At 39.6% G+C, this 21,986-nt stretch overlaps 1 protein-coding gene and 1 pseudogene across 3 annotated transcripts in view; one reads left to right on the top strand and one right to left on the bottom strand.

Moving 5' to 3' along the window:
• The window catches only part of LAMA4 (laminin subunit alpha 4), a 147,768-nt gene that overhangs the window by 117,765 nt on the left and 8,017 nt on the right, over positions 1–21,986 (top strand). For both annotated transcript variants that reach the window (XM_080665457.1, XM_080665456.1), the window contains 10 exons: positions 2,763–2,901; positions 3,322–3,459; positions 5,267–5,400; positions 6,570–6,734; positions 7,529–7,682; positions 14,648–14,835; positions 16,333–16,522; positions 17,303–17,458; positions 18,622–18,781; positions 20,845–20,975. In XM_080665457.1, coding sequence (XP_080521583.1) covers positions 2,763–2,901; positions 3,322–3,459; positions 5,267–5,400; positions 6,570–6,734; positions 7,529–7,682; positions 14,648–14,835; positions 16,333–16,522; positions 17,303–17,458; positions 18,622–18,781; positions 20,845–20,975 — 1,555 coding nt within the window. The remainder of the gene's footprint in view (positions 1–2,762; positions 2,902–3,321; positions 3,460–5,266; positions 5,401–6,569; positions 6,735–7,528; positions 7,683–14,647; positions 14,836–16,332; positions 16,523–17,302; positions 17,459–18,621; positions 18,782–20,844; positions 20,976–21,986) is intronic.
• LOC308245913 (large ribosomal subunit protein eL28-like) lies at positions 7,821–12,914 on the bottom strand (annotated as a pseudogene). The gene is made up of 3 exons: positions 12,866–12,914; positions 9,429–9,872; positions 7,821–7,850 (listed from the first exon to the last, which is right to left on the bottom strand). The product of its transcript is annotated as a large ribosomal subunit protein eL28-like (transcript).

Below are 21,986 nucleotides of genomic sequence, written 5' to 3' on the forward strand. Positions count from 1 at the left end.
GGGCAGTGGGCGACGGGGCGAGCGGCAGAGAGGACAGGCAGAGCTGGAGAAGGGAGAGGAGCTGGCCGCCGTCACCACCGCCGCTGTCACCGCCATCACCACCATCACCATCACCATCACCATCACCATCACCATCACCATCACTGACGGCGCCCACCCCGGCCCAGCCTTCCTCCCCGCTCATCCCCCAGCCAGCCAACTTGATCCGATTATTTCCTTTCCACGGGGAGTGCTTTGAGAAAGCGCCGGTCTTGCCCATTAGGAGTGAGTGCACCTGCTGCGGGGTGTCGGGTCACCCTCCGGTTGCGGGTTACCTGTTTTCCGTCAGAAAAGGGGCACCGTGACGCCGCTGCATTGCTCAGTCAGACGGAGATGGCCGCCCTGCTCTCCGCCTTGCCAAGCCCGCTACTGCAGGGGTTTCCTATCGTTTAATTGTTCCTCCACCTGGTGATGATGGTGATGATGCAGTAATGTCTTCACTACACACGACAATCAGGACGTTTAAATTTTCTCTCCTTTGATTTCTGAGTGTCAAAATACCGGTAGCAAATAGAGACGTAAGAAACGTGACACTTGGACTAAAATAATACCGAGAATAGAAGCAAAACAGTACTTTTGTAGGAAAATCCCCGGAGGGCTGGAGGCTACGAGGAAGTGCCCTTTTGGTGGCCAGTGGCTCTGAGCTCGCGGTTTGGGATGCGGACGGTCCCCGCGGTGTCCACCCGCCAGCAGCACGCTTCCCTGGCCGGGTCTCAGACACCGGCCTGCCTGCCGCCTGCCTGCGGAGCCCCGTGCGGGAGAGCAGGGACCTTAGGGAAAGGAACTCAGAAAACAAGCTCCCAAGGCTCTGCCTTTGCCTCCTGGTGAGAAAAGGAACCTTGAACTTCTGTACTTTATTACGAATCCTACATTTCCTGGCAACTTTCTGGAAAGTTTTCTCCCCGCGAAGTCAGGACAGCAGGGCTCCTTTCCATTGCGCACAGCGCGTGGTCCCTCCACCCGCGAAAAGAGCCTGATCACACTGACCAGCAGTGATGCAGGCCCCGCCCGCAGCTGCCGACCAGGTCACATACCTCAAGCGCTGAAATGTAGACTGCCCATCACCAACTCCAACCTCTCTAAGCAGTGAAATGAGATTTTTAAATCGTATATGCTGTTCTGTGGAGAATGACTTTGCAATCATTTCTTCCCCTAACAATATTTTAGGGTCTCAGATTTAGGTAAGATGGCGTAGATCCAAAACAATCACATTTTCAAAACAAGGACTTAAAGGATTACTTCACAGTGTTTATAATTCCGGATCTTTGGGAAATATTTAGCATCTTAAGGAACTTGGCCTTTGGTTGTTATTGAATTTTATTGTTATATCCCACATGAATTGTTTTAGCCCATATGAATATTTATATCCCCATGAGCTATATTTTAAAATAATTAATTGTTGAGGAGTGGTTTACATACATAAAGTTCTTCAGGGTACAATTTGAAAAAAAATCACTGTCTCTTATTATGATCAATCCATAGCATCAGAGACCTTTAAGACTGAGAGACATATTTTAGTCCAGTGGTTCTCAGCACTGGTTCTCATTCAAATAACCTAAAGAGCTTTTATAAACACCCTTGTCCATGACCACTCTCCAGAAATTCTGAATGCTCTGAGATAAGGCCACAATATAATATTAAAAACAGAATAAAACCCTTCCTTCAAACCTCTCTTTGAATAAATCTATGGTTACCTCTAAATTTAAAAAAAAAAATAATGACTTCAAATTTTATAGCTTTTCCTTATTTTGAATCACAACTAGTGCCATTCCCCTTCCATATCACAATGCTTCACGTTTTTCAAAGGCTCCCCAAGCTTCCTTTTCTAAATAAATAGCCTCTTCAGTCCTCCAACCATGCCACATTGGACCTTTAACCACCATGCTTACCACTACGTGCACCTCAGTCTGTCCATCAGTACGGCCTTCCCAGTGTGGTCTTGTCAGAGCACAATACAGAGAACTATTACCCCTTCGTTTGGCTAGTGTTCATCTAAAGTACACTGAAGGCATTATAACTTGATCAAAACTAACTTCATATCCATTCAATATCCGATGACATGTTCTTGGGCACTCCTATATACTGGGCATGGTGTAGGTGGTAGGACTACAGCACTGAGAAAAATGCCAGCCCTGATCTTAAAGATAAAGGATTTCTTACTCTCCTAATGATCCCAATGCCTAACATTCACACTAGCCTTAGCTGATTATAGTGTGTTGCAAATAAAGCCAAGAAGATAAGTTTATGACCCATGTGGATTAGTGGAAGGCTGAAGACTGGGTTTTCTTCCTAACTTAACCGGTTATGACATAAGAAATTAATGTTTCTTAGTTTACTCTTATAGCTTACATGTGAAATTGCCAAGAATTGACCTTTTTTTCAAATATAGTTTTATTGATTTCAGAGAAGAAGGGAGTGGGAGAGAGAGATAGAAACATCAGTGATGAGAGAGAATCATTGATCAGCTGCCTCCTGCATGCCCCCTACTGGGGATCAAGCCCACAACCCAGGCATGTGCCCTGAAGGAGACTCAAACTGTGACCTCCTGGTTCATAGGTCAACGCTTAACCACTAAGGCACACTGGATGGGCAAGAATTGACCATTTCTTATCTTTAAATGTTAGTTATAAATTATTATAAATACTATTAAATTGCATCACCTATATATGTAGGGTGGCATCATCATCAGGGCTATATTAGTGAAGACTAATTTTCTTTCCCAGGACTCTAAGAGCACACCTCCCCCTAGATATCAACTTCAGGGGATGCATGAAGGGTTTCCAGTTCCAAAAGAAAGACTTCAATTTATTAGAGCAGACAGAAACCCTGGGAGTTGGTTACGGATGCCCAGAAGACTCTCTTGTAAGTACCAATCAATCAAAAGCTTTTTAATAATAATAAATAAAAACAACACTTATCACTCGCAAAAGCTATACAGCTCTTTTCAGCTTCCTTGTAATTCTAGGACTCATTAAGCCAGGAAGGCTCGTGGGGTGCCTCTGGGACTTGTCCGGTTGGCTCAGCTTTCTGTCAGTGTAGCTTCCAAAGCCCAGAGAGGCTGTGAGAGCACTGTTACTACTCAGGGCAGAGGAAGGGAAGACGTTGAAACCCCACCTGTTAGAGGCCCACAGAGGGAAGGTTAATACGCCTGAATTCCAGTACAAACCAGAAGTTTAAAAAAAAAAAAACTATTAATATAGAAACTAGACCTTTGGTGTGTGAGAAATTCATTTAAGCTTTGATAATTATTAGAAACACTAAATTTACTGTTTGGGCACACAGATATCTCGCCGAGCATATTTCAATGGACAGAGTTTCATTGCTTCAACTCAGAAAATATCTTTCTTTGATGGCTTTGAAGGAGGCTTTAATTTCCAGACATTACAGCCAAACGGATTACTATTCTATTATGCTTCAGGGGTATGTATTTGGTTTTTTCCTGAGGAAATTTCTTTATGATAATTGTTTTGTCTATTAGAAATACTGTTAAGCATGTTAGTAGTGATTTTCAATTTTGACTTACATGTACTCACACAGAATTACCCATTTCAGACACTTTGTAAAATACTAGAGGCCTGGCACACAAAATTCATGCAGGGGTACAGTCCCTAGGCCTGGCTTGCGATCAGGGCCATCTTCCCCGGCTGCCACAGCCGGCCCTGCCCCCTGCTGCCACCCACCCCCAGTTCTCCATTTGCTGTCGGGTGATCGGAGCCTGACGGCTGGGGGAAGAGACCGAGAGGTGGTCAGTGTGCCTCATAGTGACTGGTGGAGCAGTCGTTCTGGTTGTTCTGCCGTTCAGTCGATTTGTATTATTACTTTTGTATATAGATTATATATATTGTACATCAGAGGTTCTTAATCTGGGATTCATAGGCCCACTCCTCAAGGGTTAATGAGAAGACTTCAGGAAGTCTATAGACTTGGGTGGGGGAAAATTACATCTTTATTTATCTAACTAAAATTTAGCATTTTCTCCCATTGTAAATGTGGGCAACAAATCACAATAATATTAGTAGTACCTGTAACTTTTTCATTAATAGAAATGACAAGTATTTTTCATTTCACACTTTAAGTTGTCACAGATATCTCAAAATATTAATTTTGCTAATTGCTACTTCTAAATTACAGTAGTTATTAGATCTGCTACTAGATTTTATTATTTAATGCCTTAATAAAGAAGTATATATATTACTATATCACAGATTTATTGTTTCAATATTTTGAAACTGTTTTCAATGTAATTGGTTTCCGTTGTGTTCCTATACATTTGGTTGTATGCATATTAAAACATTATTTTATGAATGGGTCCATATATGTCACCAAACTGCCAAAGGAGTCCATGGCATAAAAAATGTTAAGAACCACTGTGTGTTAAGAATAAACATATGTGTGATTTAACTTATAAAATAGCATAAAGAACATAATTTTCTCTTCGTGTATTTGCTGCAGAACACTTGAGCTCAGCTTAAAGACATCTTGTTTAAGCCCGGGCTGGTGTGGCTCAGTGGTTGAGCATTGATCCATGAACCAGAAAGTCATGGTTAGATTCCTGGTCAGGGTACAGATTCCTGGTCAGGGTACATGCCTGGGTTTTGGGCTCCATCCCCAGTAGGGGGCATGCAGGAGGCAGAGGATAGATGTTGATGTTTCTTTCTCATCAATGTTTCTATCTAGTATGTGCTGGGCTAACTGTAGAGTTTGGTGCCCATATAAGGGGAGAGAAGCAAGATTATCATTTTGCCAATATTTTAAGACAAATGATAAGCAAATTCAGAAAAAGAGATGTTAACCTGCTTTTATTTAAAATTTCTCTTCTGCATCTGTAGATGAAAAGTGAAATATTTAAGAGGCCAAACTGGCAAATTAACTTTTGCCTGGTAATCTAGCCACATTCCCAAAGGGATTCATATATTGCCCTTTCAAAAGGGATTAAAGGGAGACATGATAGAGTAGGCAACACTCAACATGACAGAATCACCAGAAGGTTTAGTTCTAAATGTGTATATAGGAGATTTATTTTTTCATTGAAACGTGTCTAATTTTATAGGCAACACCAATATAAGCAATCAGGTATTTTGTTTTTATTTTTATTCATAGAAAGTATTTTACAAGCAAACTTCCTTCATACTGGATGTTCCTTTAAGCAATAACATTAAGTAAATGTTAAAAACATGTTCTTTTGGATACCTGGCTCCCTACTTAAAAACTTGTACTTGCATTTCAGTCAGATGTGTTCTCCATTTCGTTGGATAATGGCACTGTGATCATGAACGTAAAGGGAATCAAGGTGCAATCAGCAGATAAGCAGTACAATGACGGGCTGTCTCACTTCATCATCACCTCTGTCTCCCCTGCAAGGTACAGGTCCTCTCGATATATCCTTTCCATGCGATGGCCTTATTTGTCGGGCATGATTCTGCCAATTGACCACTATGAATAATTGGCTATTCTATTGCTTTTCTAGTGTTTAAAAAAATGATGGAAGGAGATACTTGCTTTCTTTTTTTAAAAAAAAAATTGCTCTTAATTTTCAAGACATGCAAAATAAGTCACTATGAAATTACTTAACAAAAATATAACACCCCCCACCCCCCAGTAAAAATAGGCTGGACATAGAAGCATGGGACAGACTGACAGATCTCAGAAGGAAGATAGGGTGGGTGGGAAGAGATTAACCAAAGAATTTATATACATACATTCATAGCCCCTGGACACAGACAACAGTACAGTGAATGCCTGGGGTAGCGGGGGAGCTGCATGGAGGGGGGCAAAGGAGGAAAATGGGGGACATCTGCAATGCTCTCAACAATAAAAATAAGACAAACAAACAAACAAAACCATCAACTATAATGTCCTTGAGGAAAGTGCCTGATTCAGTGGAGAGCAGTGTCCTGCATAAAGGAGCTCAGCAAATGTTGGTTTCATTTAGTTTGACATTTGGCGGTGGAGAATGGAATACTTATGGCCCCATTTTAAAATCTCTAACTTTGTCTTTAAAATATGTGATACTGAATTTCTTTTCCACAATAAGAAGCTTTCTGGGATAAGACATGAACCTCTGTTGTAGACTGCTCCTATTCTGTGTCCACTTCCATGGAGCCCTCCATCAAAGGAAAACATTAATAGGTCTTTTCAGGACCCCATGTCCAATCAGGACCAAAACCATTCAATGGGCTTTACAATGAAAATGATCTCCCACAAGCATGTGTAAATGATTACCATAGGAAGGTAGATCCTGATCTTTTTTTCACCAAAAGGAAAAACAAGCAAACAACAACAAAACAGTGCTGATGACTAGTCATCTTAACCTCCTGCTTTTATGAGTTTAAATTCTAATCCTGGTTTGGAGGGCCTTTTCTGTGTATGGAAACATTCAGTCGTTTTATCCTAGGCCTCATAAAGAATCTGGGAAGCTATTGTCTTTTTATTGACCAGATGTCTCATTTCAATTCCCTGAGAAAACCTGCGACCTAGAATGGCACTAGGGGTAGAATGTTAGCTCTGTAAAGATGCTTTTTCTCTTGCAGATATGAACTGGTAGTAGATAAAAGCAGACTTGGGAGTAAGAATCCTACCAAAGGGAAAGCGGAACACACACATGTAGATGAAAAGAAGTTTTACTTCGGCGGCTCACCCATCAGTCCCCAGTATGCTAATTTTACCGGCTGTATAAGCAATGCCTACTTTACCAGGTATAATATTTTTATTTTCTATAAACCTACATGGTTAATAAAGAAGATCAAGTCAATAATGAAAATATTTGCATTATTCAAACAGAATATGAAATTTATCAGAGGCATAGGGTAGACATAGAAACTTGTATATGCTTGAGCAACTGACATACTTGGCTTTGTAGTTAGCTTTTCTAGCCCTTTAATTTCTGTATGACTTTGGCCAAGTAAGCCTTTTTTATTCACCTGCAAATTCAGATGATAATAGTGCCCGCCTGGTATGCTTGTTATGAGGATTAAATGAGATAATGGGCATAAAGCACCTGGCATACAGCAAGCTATAAATATTAGATGTGATTATTTCTGTACATCTTATTAATGATAGAGTACAGAGAAATATACCCAAATCCTTGTTACAGGTTTAAGAAAGTGTTCTTAATTTAATGCCTGACTTTAAACAAAGCCATTAATCTAGGTCCTTAACAAAGACAATGAGGGCTCCCTGAGTACAAGAACGAGCAAGGAAGGAATTTGACACAGATTGAGTAATTCAGAGGCGGCTCCAGTCATCCAGAGTGTGGTGAGGGAAACAATGTTCATCTGCCAGAATGTGCTGGTACCAGGCAGGAAGTTATTAATTAATTGGTTAAATGATCATTTTAAATATTCTGATTAAAGTAGTGGTTGATGGATACAGATCCATCACACACACAAAAATTGTTTTAAGTGCTCATGTCTCTGACTTGCGTAGTTTTCATTATGTAATTCTGAACAACATTTTTAAGGTTTTTTTTTCCCCTTTGTTACAAACACAGGTTGGACAGAGATGTGGAGGTCGAAGATTTCCAGCGGTATTCTGAAAAGGTCCACACTTCCCTTTATGAGTGTCCCATTGAAAATTCACCATTGTTGCTCCTTCACAAAAAAGGAAAAAATTCCTCAAAGCCTAAAACAAGTCAGAATAGAAAGGTAAAAGATAATGCTGTGCCAAGTTCCCGAATGCCCTAATATTCCACGCATGCAACTTTAGACACTGATGCTTTGTAGGATTTACTCTAATTTGCAACTATACAAAGATAAGGTTCTTGTAGTAGCAGATATTCCAACTCACTGGCTTTGTAGCCTCAATTCTTGTTCCTAAAGAAACAGTTTGAATCAGCTTTCACTCATACTCCCAACTACTTTTCACTAGCGTGGTTAAAATTGCTCCATGCTTAACAATTGATATGTACATATCATATTATTAGTACTACTATTCTCTAGTATCATTTGCTTTTGTGTAACAATGGCAGGCTTTTGTCACAATCACGGAAATTGTTAAAGTTTCTGACCTTACCCTTGTTTCCCCCTCGATCCTTGACCTTCACTTCAACCACTCACGTGTATAATTGATCTGTGGCATCAACCAGGGCTGCTCCATCATCGAACCTTGAGTTCTTCCATGGCATTCTCTGGCTACTTCTCTTTCTCATTCTTTTAGTCCAACCTTTACCACCCACTGCCCACACCTTCCTGGTCCGATTTTCACAATAAGCTCAGGTTCCAATGTTCCCTCCTGGTCCAAGCCACCGTCATCTCACATCTGTATTATGGCAATAGCCTCTTAACAGGCCTCCCTGCTTTTCTTCTCAATACAAGGGCCAGATGCTTATAAACACAGCATATCCCAAAACATGTGTACACACTTTCACAGCTGATAGCTCAATTGATGTTTCTTTCTTTTCCGCCAGATTAAGTTTTGAACAAATGAAATTCGTCCTAAAATGCTACTGGGAATTTGAAAACACAGTTGTAGTACAAGCACTGCCTTTATAATTATTCAAAGTGTGTATACACTTTTTGGGATACCCTGTATTTATAAGGTGATATAACTCACTTAATTTTCACTCCTTTTCAGGTTTAACTGATTTGAAATAATGGGTGAAGCCAGACTAAGCTTTGAACAAAGAAAATTAATCCACTAGACTTTTTTATGGGGATACATAAACGATAAAATTTACGGCACAAAACCAGCAACAGCTGACGGATTGAGGGTGCACAAATACCAAACAAAATGATTCTTAACGTTTGCGCTTCCATTGCTTTGAGTTATCAGCAGTGCCTGGACCAGAACAGTCATCAGTTTGAAAACAGGCGTTGACAAAAGTATTCATTTCTGCGGATTCTTTTAAAGTCTGAAAATGAACTGTATGTTAATAAACACTGACTTTTATAATCATTCAAAGTGTGTATACATTTTTTGGAACACCTTATGTAAGTCATATTATGTCACTCCTCTGCTCAGAGTGGACCCCAGCTGTACTCAGAACAAAAGCCCACGTTCCCACAATGTCATAAGAGGCCTCATATTACCCAGGCCCCTTTCCTCACTAGCTCTTCTTCCCACACTGACCTCCTGGCTATTCCTAGAATGGACTATGGACACTCCAGCCTTATGGGCTTTACTTCAGCTGTCCTTCTGCCTAGACCACTCTTCCCCCAGTATCAGCACAGATACCTCCTCCTCCTCTTTCTAGAGGGCCACTCAACTCACATGTGCTCACTGAGGCCCACTTTATACCACAGCCTTCCTCCTGCCTTCCACAGTACTACTGGTCTCCTTTTTCTAGTTCTTTTTCCCATAGCATTTGTCACATTTTATTTGATTATATACTTTATTTATTATGGGGGTGTTTGTTTGTTTGTTTGTTTGTTTGTAGGAGAGCTGGCTGATACCTTTATTGCTTTAGGGAAAGGGGTGCTCAGGATCTCTTGATGGGCGGGCCGCTTCCTCTTCACCATCACGGGCTTCTGGCTGCGCTGGATGGCGCTCGCCCTGCGGAGGGCTGCCCTACGCAGATGCGGGCAGTACCTGTTCTTGTGGATCATGTGCCGGATGCTGCTCAGGGTGGCCTGGGCGTTCTTGTTGATGAAGGTCTGCACCTAGGAGGTGGCCGGCTGTCGCTGGCCGGATCTCCGCTTCATGATGACCACCACACCTTAGCCGTGGGAGCTGGCTCCACGCCCATCGTCTTGCGGTGAATCAGCCCGTTGTAGCAAAAGGAGTTGCCGGCCTTCAGGTTATTGGGTTCGGTGCTGTACGCCTGCTGGTTCCTCTTGATCAGAAGCTGGAGCAGTTCCACACGATCATCCATTGCAGATGGGCAGACCTGGCGGCAGCTCCTCACGAAGCCGCAGCCAGAGATGTTATTGTTTATTGTCTGTCTCCTCTGCTAGAATACAAGCTCTTGTTTTGTTCATTGATTTATCCTAAGAGCCTAGAGCAATGCACATAATAGGTGTTCAATCAATATTTAAAAATCTGCATCATAGAGTTGTTATAAGGATTAAATGAGTTGATGCATGAAATGCTCTTAACACAGTGCCTGGCATGGAGTAATCATTCGGTAAACATGAGCTGTTATTTATACTAATAAAAGGGTAATATGCTAATTAGACCGGATAGACCTGATGTCTTCTGGATGTCCTTCCAGACAAAGCCATGGTGGCAGGGCCGAGGCAGAGGTGGTTAGGGGCGATCAGGCAGGAAGGCAGGTGAGTGGTTAGGAGCCAGCGGTCAGGGATTACAAGAGGGATGTCCCAGATTGGAGAAGGTGCAGGCTGGGCTGAGGGACACAACCCTCGCCCCTGCACGAATTTTGTGCACCAGGCCTCTAGTATTTCTATAAAGTCTCAGAGTGTTTCTGGAGGTCAATTCCTAAAGATGGAATTGTTTATATTAAGGGAATGTGCATTTGTAATACTGACTTAGAGTCTCACAAATAACATTTGAAAAAACCTATTGTTCCTCACAATTGCTAACACTGGATATGGATACATTTTTATAATTTAGTAAATTTAATGGACAAAGTTGGCATCTGATTGTGGTTTACATGTTCTTGAATGCCAGTGAGGTTTAGCATCTTTGCAGGGGAAGAAGTGATTTCCTTCCAAGGCTGGCTTTTGAACTATCAGCAGAGGGAAGCACCCCCCCAGCTTCTCACTTCGGATGGTTTTTCACTGCCCATTATATCTTGGTTTTTCACTGACCATATAGTTCAGCTTATAATAGAACACTTTTTAGAATCCCCATGAAACTTCCCTTTGTTCACACATGATTTCTTTATCAATGTTAATAATTTTGTTCATGTATTAGTATAATCAAATCTTAGAAGTTTTTCAGGATTCCTTCCTGAATTTCACATGGAAGACTTTTTAAAGTGATTCAGGCAGAGAAATAATTTCATTTATTTTTATGAAGGATTTTGCTAGGGGATACTTTGAAGAATTTTTTCAGAGGAGATTATTAAATTCTGATGAAATCTTACTGTCACCTTTATATACTGATACTAAAAGATTTATCCCGAGAATTTTTTAGCTGGGACTTGAACACTGTCTGGTGATCGTAAACAGCAGGTTAATGTCATAGGTTGATGAGGAAGATCAACCTTCTAAAGCAAACACAGTTTATCCCTTAAATGAATACAGTTTTCTGGATGAAGCTGTCTATCAAATGTAATTTCCTACACAAACATTCATAGTCTCAAGGTTACAATCAACAGTTGCTATTGGAACTATTAACGCAAACTTTTCAATATTATAATAACATCTTAGTCTTTACAGTAAAAAGTCTTAGAAACTCAATTTTGTAATAAGACACAAAATCACTATAGATTTCACTTATATTTTTTAATAATTAGAATGTCAGTGTTTGCTAATCTTCTCTTATATTTTCCCTTTTATCAAAAGCTCCTTAAATAGCTACCAAGAAAAACTTGTGACCTCAGGTTTAAGTTTTCATCAAGGCTGAATCATAGCAATTAGGGCTCATAATAATTTATTTTCACAATAACTTCCTAATATTCCATTTTATGCATTTATTATAATTAATTTAACCACAAATAGACTCTCAGTTGTTTCCAGTTTCTTCTCTTTTATAGATGAAGATCACAGTACATTAATCCATAATCATATTACTGAATAACTTTTTAGGATATAGAGGCAGAATTATTGGATCAAAACAAATTACTTTCCAAAAGGTAAAAGTTATTTTATATTTTCTCTTGAGTATATAAGGGTACCTATCTTACCACTATGTTCCAGCCTGAAATTTTTTTGTGATATTTATGTTTTCAAATTTAATTGGGAAAGTATCTCCTCATTTGGTGTTTAATGTGATAATAAACCTTCTCTACATTGTAATAGACATTCTAGATAATCTGGCCAACTACGCCCTTCTCTAAGAACTGATTCCATCCCTATCGGGGTCCCAATAAATTTTAGGTTTGTGACTTCATCTACTTTGATATAGATGATTGGACCAGGGTAGATCATGTCAACTCAGCTGAACCATCATGTTTTCTTCTTGGAAACTCAGAACCCAAAGAGACTCCTCTGGGCTTGTCATTGACTAGAAAACACGTAAACCTAAGAGCTCTGTGTTAATCATGCACAAATAAAGAAGAGAAAAAGGCAGAAAGCTGCCCTGCAGAGAAAGAAGAATGATAACAGACACTCTGAGAAAAACAAAGCTGAAATACCCGAATCATCCAGGAAAGGAGTGCCTTGATTTTTCCTAGCTTTCTAATTCCTAGATTCTTGCCCCTGGTAGGACCCACTCTACTACCTTCCCTTGGATTGTGTTCTCAAGATACTACCATAGCTTTGTAACACATTCCCCTCTTTTTCTTAAGTGCCTTAACTAGTTTGGCTGTTATCTGAAACAAAATAATCTTGCTAAGTTGAAATTGGTACCACCAATTGGATTGCAACTAATAGACCCTCAGAAAAATAAATTACATGCATAAAGCCAGAGTCTAATGGGGTTCAGGGAGAATCCCCACACACATAGGCATTTTAAATAATAAGCTGAGTCTCTATTATATGGTAATGAAGTAATTGATTAAATTATAACTTCTCTTTTTACAAGAGTCAGATCCTAGTCCATATATTCCCACGTTGAAGCAGAGAAAGGCAGGGCTGATGAATTGAGACTGTCGTGGTCCAGTAACCTCCCACTTTGCTGAACCCCTGTGATCTAATTCACTGTTGCTCTTCCCATAGTTAAGTGGATGCACTGACTGAGAAAGAGTGAGATCATCTCCGTAGAAATGGAGAGAATGAGGAATAGCCAGGATTGGAGAAAATTCCCAATCCCCCCACCCACCTCTCACCCCCACCTCCGATGAGACAAAAGTGATCATATGTCCCATTATAAGGCATGCTGCTCCACTGAGGTTGGAATACAACATGGAGTTTGGGGAAGTTTCCCAAGATATGTTAGAGGGAAAGTTTCCAGGAAGCCCCACTCCATCCCATTCTGCCCACTCATGACTGGGATGATGAGGACCTGGGCCACAAGAACATTGGTAACTACACATATTTCCTCCACCAAGAGAAAAACCTAGCTTCTGTACCCATGACCCAGGTTCTGAGTCCTGACTACTACGAGGAAGGGAAGAGGGGACCGTGGGACCAGGTGGGTTTTTCTTTAGGAGGGTGAGTCTCCAAGCACCACCCCACTTTCCCTAATCTAACTACCACCCTTAGATTCTCCAGGGCCAGAACCAGACTGAGATATCAAACCATTAATCTTATGATATCTCCAAGAAATATTTCCTGGAAATTTTTACACTGCTTTGTTCTTCTAGTAGAAACCCTCCTAGATTTTAGGACTATGATGGATATATTTTAATGTGTATAGTTCTTTTGATATTTCAATGGGAATTAGGGAGGGGTGAAAACTAAAGGTGTGAGTTCATTCAATAATCTGGAACCAGGATTTTTTCCCCTGGATCTCATCCTGACTTGCTGTGTTTTCCAGTTCTCTCCACTACAAACATTTCCTCTCCTCTCTGCCCTTCCTTTGTGGCAAGCTTTCTTCCTAAGTGGGTCAACTCACACCACTCCCACTTTTAAAATCTATGGGGCTCCCCACCACTTAAAAAATAAAACCCCAAACTCCAGCAAGTCATCTAAGGTTCTTTCTATCTGGTAACAACCTGTCTTCCAATTTGCTATTTATATACCCATTCTTCAAATAGATTTTCAGTTTCTTAAAATACAGGAACCATTTCTCACTCACCTTTCTATTCCCCACCACACACCACTGCCCATGGAAGGTTTACAGAAACATTGATTTCTTTCTCCTTCACTTCTAACTATTAGGTAATCAATAAACACTTGCTTGAATAAATGAATCAATGCCTGAATGAACAGATTTATTTGCATTTACTTTTGCTTCAAAAAGTAAGACTAAATAACCATAATTTCACAACTCTAAATTTTAAAATCAGCAGTGCAATTTTAAAGCACAGGTAATTTTTTAAATTGTTCTGTCTCCTGTCCCATAAACGTTTACTACATAGCTTATTACCAAAAAATATTCTTAAATATTTTGAAGATGTTGCTAGGTATTTTAACGCTTTGCACAGCGTGTGTAAATAATAATATGTGTATGCTAAAGTGATATTGTTGCCTATAATATGTGGATTTTTTTGATTGATACACTAAGGTTATTTTATTGCCAATTTTTTTTAGGGATCATGCAGGAGGCAGCCGATTGATGATTCTCTCTCATCATTGATGTTTCTATCTCTCCATTTCCCTTCCTCTCTGAAATCAATAAAAACATATTTTTAAAAATAATTTTTAAAAAAACCAAATGATAGAACATTATCCTTATAGCTTCAGTTTAACTCTGCTTTACTATCATAGACTAGAATTTTGGATTTGTTAAAATACTGTATTGTTGTTTGTTGCTGTTACTGCTTCATCTCCTGCTGTCATTTGCTTATAGTGGTAAGCATGAGTAACCACATCATTAGTGAGAAATGCACAAATAGTACACACTTTGTTTTATTGTTGTTGTTGTTGGATAAGGAAATAACAAATGAATTTTTGCTATTAGTATGTCACTTTTATCCCTTAGTATCATTTATTTCCTATTCTTATAGGGAGAGAAAAATAAAGACGCACCTTCAAGGGATCCTATTGGCCTGAAATTCCTAGAGAAGAATGCTCCAAGAGGCTCTCACTGCCACCTCTCCAACAGCCCTAGAGCAATAGAGCACGCCTATCAGTACGGAGGAACTGCCAACAGCCGCCAAGAGTTTGAACACTTAAAAGGAGATTTTGGTGAAAAGTAAAGTAACATACTATTCCTCCAGAAATGTAATACCCTGACCAGCCTTCATCTTTATTTGCATATGTGTATTTCCAGTGTCTTTCCTTATCAACCTTCCAGCCGTTCAGAAGCATTCCACTTACAATCTGAAAGCAATTTGTTGGGGGGACGGTGGGGGGGGGGGGGAAGAAGGTGATATCAAGGTTAGATGAGTCCTTGAAATTTGCCCCATCTTTCTCTCTTTGATTGTCTTTTCTTTTTGATAAGACACAGCAAACTCCTAGGATAATGCTGTTTTATGCACCTTACTTTTGGGAAGAAAGTCACAAAGAATGTAATTTATTGGAAAGTATAAATCATGCACTATTTATTATTCATTTTGATGATAAAAAATATGATTCACGTGGTACTGAAAGGGAAGATGATAAGAAAAAGATGATAATCTCTATTGGCCCTCAAGCTATCACTGAAGCTCCTCATTTCTTCCTGGTATTTCACAAATCTTCAGGCTATTTAGTATTATTAAAGGTTTCTTTTTAAATGTTAGCACCCAAGCCAGGCCAGTGTGACTCAGTGGTTGAGTATTAACCTATCAACCAGGAGGTCACGGTTCCATTCCCAGTCAGGGCAAATGCCCAGGTTTCAGGCTCAATCCCCAGTAGGGAACATGCAGGAGGCAGCCAATCAGTGATTCTCTCTCATCATTGAAGTTTCTATTTCTTTCTCCCTCTTTCTTCCTCTCTGAAATCAATAAAAATATTTTTAAAAATAAAATGTTAGCACCCAAATATTCTTAAATAGGTCTCATATAGCTCTTTTTCTTAGACAGGCAGTACATTCAATAAGAAATGTCTAATAACTTCTAATTTGCTATTTGCTTAATAGGCAAAATCAGTATTTTGTATCCTTCAGGAAGAATGTAGAAGTTAGCCTAGTAAATGTATTTTATCTATGGCCTAGAGCTAAAGTTCTACAAAGTTTTTAATTTCTACACACTTTGGTGGCTATGTTTAATATGTGATATTCATTGTGATTAAGTATATGTGATATTTAATATGTGATTAATTTTTACTGTGGAAAAATTGCATCTGTATTTTAGATAGTACACAAATCATATTGTTCATATGCAAGTTTCCATATACATATTAATCACTCCCTGTATTCATGTATTTTGTCCACATGAATAAGCTTCCTCAACATACAGATTTTTGCTAAACTAATTGCAACCACATTTTTAAAGCAAGATATGATATGGTCTTTAATTGAAACAACACTTCTTTAAATGTGGAATGTATTCCTGTTGTATAAGGAAATGGAGAGGGATTTACATTTTTGTACTAGCCGTGCTTATCCATACTTCATTAATAATGCTAAAGGATCATTAGAAGAAACGCTGCTTGGGAGTACAGAGATGGCTACTTATTTATTCTCCCTTACTCTGTATTGCTTTGGGACGTTAGAGGTCACCCTCAGTCTCATTTTACAGGTGGCAACCTTTTTCCTTTCATTTGCCAGGTCTCAGTTTTCCATTCGTCTGAAAACCCGCTCCTCCCATGGGATGATTTTCTATGTCTCCGATCAGGAAGAAAATGACTTCATGACTCTATTCCTAGCCCACGGCCGCTTGGTCTTCATGTTTAATGTTGGCCACAAGAAACTGAAGATTAGGAGCCAAGAGAAATACAATGATGGATTGTGGCATGATGTAAGTTGAAGGCAGAGAATATTATTCTCAGCAAATATTCACCACTGGCAAATGGTCTGATCTGGCACTAATGCCCCACTATTGGTTTCTCTAGGAGCTTCTATTTTAAACTTGATTCTATATGCTCAGAGTTCCATTTCAAAAACTTTTATTAATTTCTTATAAACAATCCTGAAGCACACTCTTTTAAAAGAGATACAGTCTGAGTATAATTTTTGACCAATCAATTTCTAATGCAATTATTTTAACCAAAGAATCAATGGCCAACATACACTGAAGTTTGGTGTCTAAGGATTTTTCACTTGTGTTTTTCCTACTGCCTTCATATTCTAGATTTTCAACAATTGCTGAATGTCTTTCCTGGACTAAGCTGTGGAAGATGAGGGGTGTAGGAAGATAGGAAGATAGGACATAACAGGGAGAACTACCTGAGCACTGAAGCAAGTCAGTTTGTCTATAATGGAAAGAGTAAGCACTGTCAGCTGCCTTAAAATAAATTACAATAGATTTAGGAGACAGCAAGTAGGCTGGCCAGCTGGAAGAGCTTCATAGAGAAGCCGGCTAAATATATGCTACATTCAGAAGTTAAGCCTGTAACTTTGAATCAAGCCTCAAAGCCAGAGACAAACTCCTGACCTTTGGAGAAGGACCCTTTTTCTAAAGGATTTCTGCACATTTCCCACAGTATTGAAATAGGAAAGTTGGGAGGGGAGGCAACATGGTCTTTCCCCTCACCTAGGGATGTACTTGAGATGTGCTATTTACCTTCTCTCCATCCAGGTGATATTTATTCGGGAGAAGAGCAGTGGCCGACTGGTAATTGATGGTCTTCGAGTCTTAGAAGAAAGTCTCCCTCCTACCAAAGCTGCCTGGAAAATCAAAGGTCCCATTTATTTGGGAGGCGTAGCTCCTGGGAGAGCTGTGAAAAATGTCCAGGTAAGCCAGGTTGTGACTAGGTAGAGTCATTGACCTTTAGATCTGGAAGCTCATTTACTCCAGCCCTCATTCTGTGATTAGGAAACTGGCCAGAGTGAAATGGTAGTTTGGCTGGAGATGAGTGAGTGTTGGCCACCCTCTGGCATTACAAAATCAGAAGTGATCTTTTAATTCTAGGCAGAGGTGAGATGAAAAAAGTTTCAGAGGTATAAATTGGAATGCAAATTTATGTTTTCAGAAGATTCTTATTTATCCAACAAGTACCCATACCTTTATGGGGGAAAAAAAAAAAAAAGGAAGTCATTTGATTATGTATTATTGAGTGAAAAAAACCTTTTGGACAATTATGTAAACCATGATCTCATTTTTGTTTCTTAACACACACACACACAATTTGTAAATGTGCAAGGATATGGTTACCCTGAGAGAAGTGAGGGCATAGTAAGAAACATGTTATTTTTATAATTTAAAAGTTTTAAATATTATACTTTTAAAAAACAATTTAATAATAAAGTGTCTGCTTTAAAGGGCTAAATTTTCATATATAAATATAGATTTGATTTTAACACAGTTAATACATTTCTAAGATTCATTAACATATGGGATAACACAAAAAAAGGGAGAAGGGGTTTGTGTTTAATTAAATATTAGGTAAGTAGTCCCATTTTATGACCACCTCTTTAAAAGATTTCAAAAGCAGTTATCATGTCCTGTGGTATGATAAATATTCAACCACAAAAACAGCCAATGAAGCCAGAAATTTGAACTTTCTGATGTTTATTTAGCCATAGTAAATTTAACAAGAACTTTGCTAGTCCTTATCGGTGTTAGGTGATCTTGGACATAGCTATCATTCTTGAAGAAAACAAACTGGGATATTTCTAATATTCAGTTTGAAAACCACAACTATAATTTATTTGGTCATGGTATATGTTAACATTTTCATACTTAACTACAGCAGGCTGACATTATCAAGGAAAATTCCAGCTTGAAAGAACTAGTTAAAAAGCAACTACCTGGAAAACTATTTATCATTCAGATAACTAAGATAAATCAGGAATTACTTGGTTTCTCTCGAGACTCAAATTCCTACATTTTTATTCCCTTTGGTGCATCTGTGAGTGTTGAGAAAATGGATTTTAAGAAATGTCTTCTTCTCTCAGATAAACTCAGTCTACAGTTTCAGTGGCTGTCTCAGCAATCTCCAGCTCAATGGGGCCTCCATCACCTCTGCTTCTCAGACATTTAGCGTGACTCCTTGTTTTGAAGGGCCAATGGAAACAGGAACATACTTTTCAACAGAAGGAGGATACGCAGTTCTAGGTAACAATGATTTATGCTGAAAACATGAATCATGAAATACTTCTTTCTTAGGAGTGGATAACAGGGATATTGGGGCCCATTAGTTAGAACTTCAGAATGCCAAACTCACTCAGCCCTAGAAAACGGCCTCTTTCCACAAGGACCACTTTCTCCCTTCCTACTTCTCCAAACCAGAAACCCATGCCCATCCATGTTTGCTTTCCCCGACCAGAGCTTCTCCACAGCTTCTAAACCTCTGGATGTAGACCATCTTGGCTCCTTTAGAATTGTCCATGCTGCTCTGTGATCTGATCCATGTCAGCTCTCGACCCTCCTCCCTCATAGCATGACCCATTGTCCTTACTAAAGGAAGTTCCACTTCCTCCCCTTGCGCTACAACAGCAGCAGACAGTGCTAACCTTCAGAAATTTTATTTCTGAACTAGGGGACCAGTGCATGAAATCCTTGCACCGGTAGGGTCCATAGGCCTGGCCAGTGACCAGGGCTGATCTGTGGGGCGACCGGCAGGGCAATTGGGGGGCCCCCACTGGCACCTGCCTTGGTGGGCCTGGCACCACCTGCTCGCTGGCCCCACCCCCCACCACCGCCACTGGTTGCCTCCCTCTGCTGGGTAACCAGTGGGGAAATGCGGGGGGGGGGGGGGGAGCTGGCACCCGCCTTGGCTGGCCTGGGGCCTGCGGGCTGGGGGCAGCTCCTGCGTTGAGCATCTGCCCCCTGGTGGTCAGTGCACATCATAGCGACCAGTCATTCTGCTGGTGATTCAGCTGGTCGATTTGCATATTAGGCTTTTATTATGTAGGATTTGTATTCTCCTTAGCTGTTACCTTCTCTCTCATTCAACAGTTTTTATTGTATGCTTCCAGTCTGACAGTCCCTCTGCCAGGTGAAGGAACATAAAAGTTCTAAAAATAAATAGAAGCTTAACCAACGACACATAATCACCATCCAGTACATTCCAACAAACATTCCTTAGCACAACCATTAGGTGTGAGCACCACGGTAGGTGTTGGGAAAGAGGATAGGAAAAAGGTATAAAATGTTCCACATATTCCCTGCTCTCAAGGCACTTAGGTACTTTGTGCACCTCCTGAATAAAGACATTCCAGTGCAGCCAAGTAGACCTTTTTAAACCACCACCATGTCCAACAGAGTAACTAGAGGGAATATTTCCTCTCTTTGTCTAGCTCATGATATTACTTTCTTTTTCTTTTTCCCTACTAAAGCACCTACACTCACATTTCTCAGCCCTTTATTAAATTTCAGTGATAAGATCTCAGAAACATGGACAGCTTAAAATGCATAGCAAGTAGCGCAATTTATGTTGTCCATAAACATTAACTATTAATAGCAGGAAAAATGAAAAAGTGATTTATAAGGAGACACATCAAGTGAACATTACTAAGATGCCCCAGTTTGCAATGGGTATCTTGGAGTGAACGCAGCTATTCTCAAGAATAATTCATTTTCTTTCATCACTGCAATAGCAGCTTCTAACTGCATTTCCTGATTTCACTTCTTTCCTATAAAATGCTCTGCAGCACTGGTGGAAGCTATCTTTATTTGTTTAAAAATTGTTTTATAATACAGATCTCATCAAGTCAGCTTTATCATTCAGTGAATACAAAATAAAGTCTGACTTCCATATTTGCACACTAGAGCCCTCCCACCATGCCTCTTCCTCCCCTTAAGAGGACAATCCTGCCACATGGGCCTCCACAGTGCTCTCCAAACACTCCAGCCTCTGGACCTATTGTACCCTTTCCTCCTTTCTCACTTTGGACATATTAAATGGTCCTCCTCCCCTGAGCTCCCACAGCCATAGCGTATTTTCAGCATGCTGTCCTCACCCCACACCCCACAAGAGGGATGTACTACAATCTCAGTTCCCTACAGAGCTTTCCACAGTGTGTCTGACATTAAAAAAAATGCCACTTTCTACTTTTCTACTAAAAAAGGCATTATACTTTCAAATATACATACAAAAATATATTATTACAAAGTGACACCATAGTTACAAAATTTAGGTTGCTGTTCTTGAGACCTACTAGTATTTCTCTCCATAGATGAGTCTTTCAACATTGGATTGAAGTTTGAGATTGCCTTTGAAGTCCGTCCCAGAAGCAGTTCCGGAACCCTTGTTCACGGTCACAGTGTCAACGGGGAGTACCTAAATGTTCACATGAAAAATGGGCAGGTAGTGTGTTAAAAATTGTTTTAACGGGCTATCTCCTGTGACCTTGGATTCTAGATATAAGCAGATTTATTTTACAGATGGATTTCACCAATCTTTCCTAAGGAGGGGGAAAAAACAGGGAAGCTATAACGTGAAATTTAGATGCAAGCAATATGTAGATTCAAATTTAGTTATATGCTGGGAATTGATTTGATTAGAACAAAGAGCCATGATAATGTGACACAGGTTTTTAAAAAAAGATCAACAATAACCACATAATTAAAGGGTTTTAACAAAAGAATTGGATCTTTCTTTTTACAATAAATGGAAGCAGCAAACATACCCAACTATCAAAACCTACAAACATTAAAACATCTAGAATCTATGTATACATACAGATATTATGTTCAAAGCTAGAAATTTTAAAAATTGTTACAAATACAACTTTCATTCTAAAATATTACTAAAGAACTTCCATGAGATCATTCAAATATAAGAAAAAGCAACATATTTTATTGGTGTCTCTAACTTGATATAACTGATTTTGAGTTCTGATACCTTCTATTAAACCATATAATAATAAAATGAGTTCTTATATGGTGCTTCCTATGTGTGAAGCACTATTCTCAATGCTCCATATGGACTAACTCATTTAATCCCCCAATAGCTCTGTGAGGTAGGAATTATCATCCTTGTTTTACAAATGAGAAAACTGGCACAGAGTAAGTGGGAGCACTGGGCTATCAACCCAGGCAGTTTGGCTCCAAAGTCCATGCTCTTTACCAATACCCTAAGTGCTTTGTCTAACACCTTTAAAAAGTAAAGGACTTCATTCAGTTATCTTACTATTTCTCTTCCTCATCTCTCCTGTCATTATTTTGTTCTCTCTTATCAGAGCATTCAGTTTAAACTATTTCATAGCCTATTGCAGAGTGACCCCTTGTGTTCAAATTACAAAGCATGTATAGATGTTTGTTAAACTATTGCTTCCCTGTGAGTTAAGAAATTTCGTTTTATCACGATGAAGAGAAA

The sequence above is a fragment of the Plecotus auritus genome, assembly GCF_963455305.1.
Source record: "Plecotus auritus genome assembly, chromosome: 4".
Classification (NCBI taxonomy): Eukaryota; Metazoa; Chordata; class Mammalia; order Chiroptera; family Vespertilionidae; genus Plecotus; species Plecotus auritus.